At 32.1% G+C, this 9,773-nt stretch overlaps 1 protein-coding gene across 5 annotated transcripts; it reads left to right on the top strand.

The window, feature by feature from the left end:
* Positions 1-8: 8 nt before the first annotated feature.
* Dl (dorsal) lies at positions 9-8,348 on the top strand. 5 transcript variants are annotated; one of them, XM_034318362.2, is made up of 11 exons: positions 1,544-2,236; positions 2,304-2,524; positions 2,593-2,836; positions 2,906-3,049; positions 3,118-3,308; positions 3,391-3,529; positions 5,707-5,799; positions 7,374-7,536; positions 7,628-7,872; positions 7,961-8,127; positions 8,198-8,348. In XM_034318362.2, the coding sequence occupies exons 1-11, from the start codon at positions 2,185-2,187 to the stop codon at positions 8,333-8,335; spliced, it is 1,797 nt and encodes a 598-aa protein (XP_034174253.1). In that variant the 5' UTR covers positions 1,544-2,184; the 3' UTR covers positions 8,336-8,348. The 5 variants fall into 5 exon arrangements, with proteins under 5 accessions (XP_034174250.2, XP_034174249.2, XP_034174252.2 ...); XM_034318359.2 differs by lacking the exons at positions 5,707-5,799; positions 7,374-7,536; positions 7,628-7,872; positions 7,961-8,127; positions 8,198-8,348 and adding exons at positions 9-150; positions 380-593; positions 791-1,240 and having other exon boundaries at positions 2,150-2,236; positions 3,391-5,301; XM_034318358.2 differs by lacking the exons at positions 5,707-5,799; positions 7,374-7,536; positions 7,628-7,872; positions 7,961-8,127; positions 8,198-8,348 and adding an exon at positions 1,247-1,527 and having other exon boundaries at positions 2,150-2,236; positions 3,391-5,301.
* Positions 8,349-9,773: the final 1,425 nt, after the last annotated feature.

The raw sequence follows: 9,773 nt of genomic DNA, 5'->3' as shown, positions 1-9,773 counted from the left end.
TCTTCAGTTTTTTGGTGAACCCAAAGAGAAACCGGAAGAGCCGAGGGAAAGCCTAACCTAGAACTTCCTATAGTCGTATATACACGAAGAAGAGGGATAAATATGGGAGAATGGGGGATAATCCTTTCTCTACATCTCCTCTTAACCAATGTAAGTCTAATAAGCCTCACTAACGATATTCTTTCAACATTTTTACCTCTACTTACTAATTTATTAATAATTATTAAAATAGTGTTTGATACGCCATCTGTGGAACGCGTCATACAATGCATTTTTCTAAAATTCCGTATGCGATTAATATATTCTAATTTTATGTCTTGATTATTATACGTTGCGTTTGTATCTTTAATTTTTTAAATCCTTTTTATCAATCTTGCAGCTCTTGTTTAATGGATTTGATATATGATTATTCGAATCGTGACTATATGATTTGAATTTGCTGTTTCGTGGAATTGCATAAATCGAGTACACCTACGACGATGTGCGAGAAATGATTAGAACTTATATAATATATAGATCTGATTTACGATGTAATCTCAAACTGGCAGCTAATTATACTTGCGTCGCAAAACACTTCACAAGCTAGGAATTAGGTAAAATATCAATTTATTTGAAAATTAATAGTAGAATTTCCAGAAAATGAAGTTTGGAGAATTTCAAGTTAATTTTCGGATCAATTACACGTATTATCCATTATATCATATATTAACAAATATGTCATATAATCCTTAGCATTATACTAATCAATATATATTTAACATAATTTATCATTATTATTCTAATTTTGCAGAATAAAACAAAATAATGTGACGTGTCTGCATGAGTCATCCTGTGCCAAGCACCCAAGTAGAACCAAACTACCTACGTCCCTGAATTTTAATCTACAGACGATAAATTCGATAAATCATAAATATGTTCAGATTTATCTTTGATTGATTAGTTTCAAATTAATTGTAGGAGATCCGAAATATAAGACGAATAAGACAGAAATGATATTTGTACCAAAAATTAGATCGACAATAGGAGGAGAAACAAGTCTTGTAAAATATAGAAAGAATTCGACGTCATTCAACACACGAATTTCGAGGAAGTATCGTAATATTCATATATTACACATATTGATACATGTTCGTTCCATTTAGTAACTGTGAATGTAGATTCGTCGAAATACGTGTAGTACTTGCGCGTATCTACGGAGCATATGTATTACTTTGCTCCTACCGTTGAAACTAACGAACAGGTCAGTATCAATGCAAAGTCCGAACGAAATGGTGTGCTGCATTAAGTCTTGTTTCTAGTCACAACCATGCACGATTTTATATCGTGTACGGATGGTGTGCGCAGCAGTGTTCTGTAATTAAACAATCTGAACGAAGAATCATCGTATATTTTTACAATTATTTTGCACAACGTGCATTTAGTTTCTTTAAGAAACTTTGACAAGACATTTTTACTGTTAAGGAAAACAACACCTAGTGCGTGTACTTTCAGATTCGAAAGTGCCTTACTATGTTGATCGAGTTGCAGGCAAGTCTTTCTCGTCACATTGTCCTACGATAGTTTAATTATAGCTGCACGGCTCGTACGGACCTAGGCTTTCCCAAAATAATGATTGGATCAGCGTGGCATCCCTCCTCGCCCTCTACTCTCGTTTCTCTTCCCTTGGGACACTTGTGTGCAGTGTTTCTGGAAGTATACCTGTGAACAGCTGTCCAATAGTTGAATACGAAACTTCTTTGCATACTCGTTACCCTACAGTTCATCTTTTAATAGTGTTAATCATAAGTTACGCCTAACTCGTTGTGCGTCAATCATCCTATGTATTGCGACATAAACATTTTCCGCCAAGATGTGTGATACACATTTTTGAATGCACAGTATTATCGACAAGAAATAAATTCTTAAGTCGATCTTTCATCCTACATTATCGTTTCGTTTATTCCTAGGTATTTATTACTTCACAACCACTAATAAATGCGCGCGAAATATTTTTATCTGTGAAGCTACGAAGTTTCTGTGAAGTGTATATAGATCATGTGGTCGTCACGTTTTCTCTTTTCAAAGATCTTCAAAACATTTTAAAAAATACTTGTAACTTTTAACTATTCGAATAAAAATTGTTAAAATTACCATAGAGATAATATTTTAGATGGCTACTGTTCAGTGTTCTAACCACTAAGAGCCATGGAACAATTCCATGGAATGAGCGATGGAAATATAAATATAAGTGATGTCAGTAAGTATTAACAATTTTATTATGTCTTCCTATAGAATGTATTTTAAATATCATAATAATTTCACAGTTGAAGTCATCCAAACAGATCCTAAATTTGTGGAGGCTAGTGGAAGGGAGGAGCAATTATCAGTGGAAATGAATATTGGACGACCATTGCAGTATGTTGAAATAATAGAACAACCAGCAAGCAAAGCTTTACGCTTTCGCTATGAATGCGAGGGCAGATCAGCTGGTAGTATACCCGGTGTAAATAGTACACCGGAAAACAAAACATTTCCTAGTATAAGGGTAAGTAGTAAGAATCGAAAGGTAAGATCTCTGTCTTTGATTGTCTTTAATAGATCTATTAATTATAGATAGTAGGATACAAAGGCCGTGCTGTAGTTGTAGTATCGTGTGTAACAAAAGATCAACCGTACAGACCTCATCCTCATAATCTTGTTGGGAAAGAAGCATGTAAACGAGGTGTTTGTACAGTTGAAGTATCATCAGAAAATATGACGGTCACATTTGCAAATCTCGGTATTCAATGTGTTAAGAAAAAAGATATCGAAGAGGCACTTAGAATAAGAGAAGAAATTCGTGTTGATCCCTTTCGAAGTAAGTTAAAAATTTAATGCATTTGAAACGACATATTTAACAGAAACAAAATTTACATTTTCCTTCTAGCTGGTTTCGAACACAAAAGACAACCTACCAGCATTGATTTAAATGCTGTAAGATTATGTTTTCAAGTTTTCCTAGAAGGATCACAAAAGGGAAAGTTTAACATCCAATTACCACCGGTTGTATCTGACCCTATATTTGATAAAAGTAAGCTAATTATGTTTTACATTTATTTTTCAAGCAATCAGTTCTTTAACTGTACCTAATTATTTTAGAGGCAATGTCAGATCTTGTAATATGCAAGCTCAGTCATTGCAGTGCATCAGTTGCTGGTGGTATGGAAATGATTTTATTATGTGAAAAGGTCGCTAAAGAAGATATACAAGTTAGATTTTTCGAGGAGAAAGATGGGCAAGTGGTTTGGGAAGGATTTGGTGATTTTCAACCTACTCATGTACATAAACAAGTACGAATTATATTTAATAACTTTGATATATATAATCGTGTATTAAACACATGTTAATTTTAAATTTAATCTATATTAATAGACAGCAATCGCGTTCAGAACACCCACCTATCGCATACAACAGGTCGATCAACCAGTCCAGGTATACATCCAATTGAAAAGACCGTCGGATGGCGCAACAAGTGAACCGTTACCATTTCAGATGTTACCTCTTGGTGCAGGTAGGCCTGCTTTCTGGTCTTTACGGAAAGCATTTGCCAGGAAGAAAACAGATTATAGTACATTTGGTAAAATTTTAGCAACCGAATCGGCGTTGCTATCAAACGTTACGCCGAAACTTGCGCGAAACATCGACGAATTTAATAACAATGATTTCAGTATAAAAAAATCGAATAACAAGATTTCTGCGTTACGCGCTTTAAATGATTTATATAATGTAAAAAACACGTTAGATTCTTGTAATGGAAGTACCGAAGTCGCTCAAAATAATGCACAAAATATGGATCACACAAAAAGTACAATTATAGATTACGAGAACAACGAAGTACCGTTTCATACAGAAAAAACTATGGAAAATGAGCAAATAAATAAGATATACAAAATTGACAGCAACTATATGAACAAAGATATGGATAATACTAATTCAAGAACTTTAACTCGTACTAAATCCGATAGTACCGATAATGATATATTAAGAAATTCAGAGATATCCAAAAACAAATCTGATTGGTTTGATTATTCTGAAGTAGGAAAATGGGTACAGAAAGGTCAAATGTGTCTGAAGGAAAAGGATAACGAGGCAGATTTTAAAACTGAAATGACAGACGATTGCAATAAGTCGTTCAATGAATTGTTAACACAAGTAGCCGAACTGGACCAGATTTATGCCGATACACATACTAAGTTGGTACAGGCCGCACTTGAGCAGAATACAACTGATCAATCAATGGACATTGATGTCTGTGACAATCAGACGTATACTAGTTTACAGATGGCCATGAAAAATCCTATAGAATTTGTTGACGTAACGAATGACAGAAAGTACGAGGATGTATTTGTACCGAAACCAGATCCAAATCAGTCTTGTCCTTCGCCTCCGGTAACTACAAAGAGAGATGGAACGCAGGAAACGGAAGAGAGATTACCGCCTTTACCACCAAAACGTATTCGAAAAATGCCTTCCATGCCTCTTTTACCTCGTCCTATATCCTCTCCCATGACACCCGATTCTTATATCGAAGCACCAAACAAAACTTTACCCTCCTTACCCGGTACATTAACCAAGACTTCAAAACAAGGATTGTTCTCAAAATTATTTGCAAAAAAAATCAAATCAGATAAAGACACGATTTCGAATGCATCCAAAGAGAGCAATACATCTTTGAATACACCAGGGAAAGTTTCATACTTAATGAAAAATAATATACCAGATGGTACACAGTTACAAAGTCCAAGACCTAATGCTACCAGTACCACTAGTATTAAATCTCTTAGACTAGAGGGTGATGTAACACCACCTTATGGAATGGAGTTGACAGAAGCTGAACATTATGCATTATACACTGCTATGGCTCCGCATGCGACAGCATCGGAATTTGATGAAATGTCTTTCTATTATAGCCCTGTAGAGGGTGGGAAAATTTTCCTTGACAAGAAGGAAACATAATTTGTTTTCATACTTATGATGTTTGCTAGCGTACTTCCATTTAAGAGTGATGTGTTTCTTTTCCGGAATAGTATCGTAGAAGAAAACTGATATATTTTAAGAGATTAAACATTATTGTGATTGTTGAAAGGCTGCTTCTTTGCAGTTGTGACTTTGAATTTTGGCAGCTTTAGTGTGTAACACTATTTGTGAAAAAGAAAAAGTCGACGGTATTTTTGATTAAATACGCGACAAGCTTTTGTTATGCTACACGTTAACCAAAAACGCTTTGAAGCGAATTTGACACTATTCTAGTCGGGATACAAATTGTTTTTTTTTCTTTTTCAATTGTCTTTCATGTGTATCCTATAAGATAGCTGAAGTATACACTCAGCTAAAACTTGTTGTTTATTACCAAAGAGTTTAGTGTTCCTTTAGTCAAATTTTATGGTATTACTATTTCTTATATTCTACAGATAAGCATACATATTGCTTTTGACTATTTATGACACTTTTGTTAAGTTTTTTTATGGTGTCTCAAATTTATATGCATCACTTTGTTTCTAGTCTTAGAATAGGCATTTAATTTATAGTTTTTATTTGTTTTTAACAACTCACAGACTTTCTAATTCAAAAGTGTGATATTTAATAGCGAAAAAAAGATTTTGCGGGAACCCGTAAAATCATTTTATCTACAGAGAAAATTAATGAAATGTTTGATAAATCACGTCCTTAATGTACAATCATTTATAGATGATCCTGATTCGTTAAGGCGAAAGAGACAAAAGTTTAATAACAGCCCAAATGCGCTAGTTTTGAGGCATGTACAGGCAGAAGCTGAGAAGCGTGAGTATTTTTATAAAATTGTCTACAATTCTACAGCTTTGCCGGGAGTGGGTTTAAACGATGCCATTGGCATTCCTACATCTTCAAAACTTTTCATAGTACATTGTACTATACCCATGCGAAATTACTGGCTCTACTTCTTTATATTTCAACTAATTTACATATATTGATATTTACACTATTCTCTACAAAAATTGAAAAGAGAACGTGTAATAAGCTGTTGCAATGATGCCAGGAATAAAATACCATTTTGTGCATTTCAACGGGGTCTGTGAGCCCTATTTGTTGTAATGATTGTTGTAACGAATATAGAAAATTTATTGGAAGTTCTAGAGGTTTGGAATATTTGTACATTTAGAACAATGTTTACGGTATTTTTACGAATTGCGAGTTTAAATTTGTCAAGATATCACATGTTTTAGCGCTCTCAAATCATGTCATATACTAACCATATGATTAATCCAGTTCTTTTACATCATGGAAATACTTCAAACTTTTAATGTTTTGTATATTTATTGTTGAACATTGTGTCTAATAGTGCCTAATAGTCTGAAAAGTGAGGAAAAAAAACCAAACAATTTCCATTGTGTAAAGGGAGATTTTTCATGGATCAGAACCTTCATTGTATTAAGAAATATTATATTCATATATATAATATATATATATATATATACATATATATTTTCACGCACTGACGAAAAATCTTGTTTTATACTTTTCTAAGAACGTATTTTGTATAAACATTTGAAATTTGTACTTGAATGATTGGAGGGCAGTGACCTTGTACAATTATAAAGTATATTGTATTTTTGTAGTTACTATCAATAAGTGCTTGAATGGATACTATTTTTTTTATATCCATTGACATGCTGACAGAAGCACATTGTTAATAATGAACTGAACATGTTATAAAAATTCACTGTACAGTTTGAAGTTTAATACTATACAAGTACTCTGCTCTCGTATTACAATGTTGTACTTAAGATACTCAGCATTACAATAATAGGAACGAAAATAATGTGCAATATTTGTATGGCAATACAGATTTTTATAAACTGCTTCTTTTAAAGATAAACATTATATCTATATATTGTACAATACATATACATAATATATTTATCTATATACATGTACAATTACTTATTCTGCTTTTTATTCTGCTCCCAATCAATTTCAGATTAAAAAGATATATAAAAAGTTTACAGGTACGACATAATCTTTGGTCATAATTTAGTTTGTTGACATTTGCTAATCTTATTAATTGTATTTTTTATTATGATACAAGACACAGAGTGACGTTTGGAGTGAAAATATATAAAATTGTATGCACTTTGTTAACTAATCTTATAAAACTATGCTTTTAATAAGCTTTTGCTTAATCATTAATTCATATTAATACATCTCTTTTTTGTATGTGTTTTTATTTTGCAACTTTTATGCGCATGTTGATTGTTAAGTGTATTTTGTTATCGTTACTTATAAGTACTTTGCACGCTAATTAATATAATGTCGAATGGTTTGTCTTTGGATTATTTTTGTTGGTAGATGTATTATTTGTTTTGTCGTGATTGTAGATGCTGCGATATTAAACCAACCAATTCAGTACAACTTTAATATTATAAAACCAGAACCAATGGATAGGATATCCCCTTATGGAGGCCAAGTGGCAAGTGGAGGATCCTTTCCAATGTATTCTATAGGAAATCCTCAACCACAGCCTACTATGCAAACTCTGAGGTAAGTTAAAATTTTCACAAACATACCTCTTATAAAATAAATTAATTTTCAAAATAATGGATTAAAAAAAAACTTCAATTGTACCATGTAGGCCTCAAGTATCACCAGGTCGCACTCCATCGCCTATAGAATACAGTCCATACAATCCAACTCTTATTCAATCACAATTGTCACCACAGTATCATCCAACAAGCAGTCAAGTTGTACAACAACTTTCAATCAACGCCCACGCACAACAATATCCATACCTACAGAATACATTACAACCCCAAGAGCAATTACTGTTAAACAGAACAACATCCAACTATCCAGAATTGCATACATTGGACAATGCTGGTAATATAAGTAAACTTTATATACATTATGGTATCAATGGATTGCTTTTAATCTTAAAATATTGCTTCACATGTTTTTGTATTTTTAGTAGGTGGAGTGAAAGGAACAGATGTCACAAGTGTTTTAGACATGGACAGTCAGCAATACAATTTTGACCCGAGTTTCAATCAGCTTAGTTCGATGGAGTTCGATGATTTCGGTACACATTTGTCCGAAAATCTATCCAGTGGATTATCCATCTCGGATTCTACTAAGGTAATACATCGGTATAAGCTAATTTAACACTAATGTATAAATAAGAAACTAAAGTAATCTTTAAATTTAGGTGGAACCAAACATTGGAGCGAATGCAGAAGCGAACAACGTTGAAGAAACTAACAACATGACCGACAGTTTTACAAGAATTACTAACAACACTATTCAAGAGCTGTGCACTTTAAATAATTTGTACAAACCAACGTAAAGGAAATGAACGACTAGAAAAAGTCTTAAATTTTATTAATCTAAAAATAACAATATGAAAAATACGTTGTATAAATGTTGTTCTTCACATGAAAATTCCTTTAAATTCATATACTGTGAATATAATTAATATTTAATTGGTTGTGATTATGCCACAGTACATTACTGTAAAACATTAACAATCACTTTACGTAATCTTATAGAATGTCTCGCCAAGTGATCATTAATTTTAAACACAGTTGATATTTTTTGTATGAATTCCAAAAAAAAAGATGTTTTTAATATCACAGATTAAAAATATTTACGAATATAAGTGATATGTAAAATGCTGTGACTGTGATCAAAGTGTACGATAATCTACATGCGTGCAAATAGTCTCAATAAGAATTATTCTTATACATGAAATAAAACTCATGACGAACAAAGTACAGTGTATACTGTAAGACAATCTGCATGCAATATTCGTACAAAGTATAATTTTTTAAGTAATAATAAACACCCGCGCACAATTTATTTGTTTTACGCATCTCATACGCTTACATGCAATGTTTAACTCTTTGTTTTTTACGCATTTACGTCTGCTACAAACTTGTTTGTAAATATATTTCTTTTGTATTGGAAGTAGTATACAAACATGATACTCTTGCTTCCATTTATATGTACATTCGATTTAAAAAAAATTCCAATACACGTTCCATCCAGGTACGTTCATTTATACTTTAATAAATTTCTACCTTTAACTTTAGAATTATATAATTTACAATTTAAATAGGAAAAAAGAGTGTTTCACTATTGGATTTTATATATATATATATAAACACTCACACGCACACACAATACTTGCGACTGTAATACTTCGGTGTCATAAAATATCATCTTGGAATTATTATCACACAAATTATTTTATAAATAAACAATACTTAATATTAAATGTGGTTACAAATAAGTATATAATCTTAATTACATATAGAAGTGTATCTAAAAGTACATTGTAATTTATATACAATTACATATGTAAATAAATATGGACATTGAAATTCAAGTGTTTAATTCAGTATATCACACATCTCATTACGTACATCATATTTTATTGTAAATTGGTTTTCAATATTTACACAACATTGCTACACATAGTTTCTTAATTTCTATGTATGTACAAAGTAAAAACATTTTCTAAATATTAAATTATCACTTAAAAAAGAATGAGTTATGCAATGATCATAAATAATAAATATAGGGAAGAGACGCGCTTCCTTCACAATCTCGTGAAGAATAAAAAAACATCTGTGTTGTTTTCCAAAATGTATTTACTTAAAAATACAATGAAAGTTCAATTCTGATGGAATGGGCAGAAATATAGTCTGTGGTATCGGTATTACTGTTACGTCGAGAGTGATGATGCAATGGTATCCTGTACAAAAGTAGTTTGAACAAGACTC

Source organism: Osmia lignaria, chromosome 6 (assembly GCF_051020975.1).
Source record: "Osmia lignaria lignaria isolate PbOS001 chromosome 6, iyOsmLign1, whole genome shotgun sequence".
Classification (NCBI taxonomy): domain Eukaryota; kingdom Metazoa; phylum Arthropoda; class Insecta; order Hymenoptera; family Megachilidae; genus Osmia; species Osmia lignaria.
Note: the sequence above shows the minus strand (reverse complement) of the source record. Positions and strands in the feature narration are given on the sequence as shown.

What these genes read in the sequence shown, in the direction of transcription:
- Dl (XM_034318359.2), top strand. Translation starts at nt 2,185, where the DNA reads ATGGAACAATTCCATGGAATGAGCGATGGAAATATAAATATAAGTGAT. An exon ending in TATAAATATAAGTGATGTCA is followed by an intron (nt 2,237 to 2,303) that starts GTAAGTATTAAC and finishes ATAATTTCACAG; the next exon opens with TTGAAGTCATCCAAACAGAT. An exon ending in TCGTGTTGATCCCTTTCGAA is followed by an intron (nt 2,837 to 2,905) that starts GTAAGTTAAAAA and finishes TTTTCCTTCTAG; the next exon opens with CTGGTTTCGAACACAAAAGA.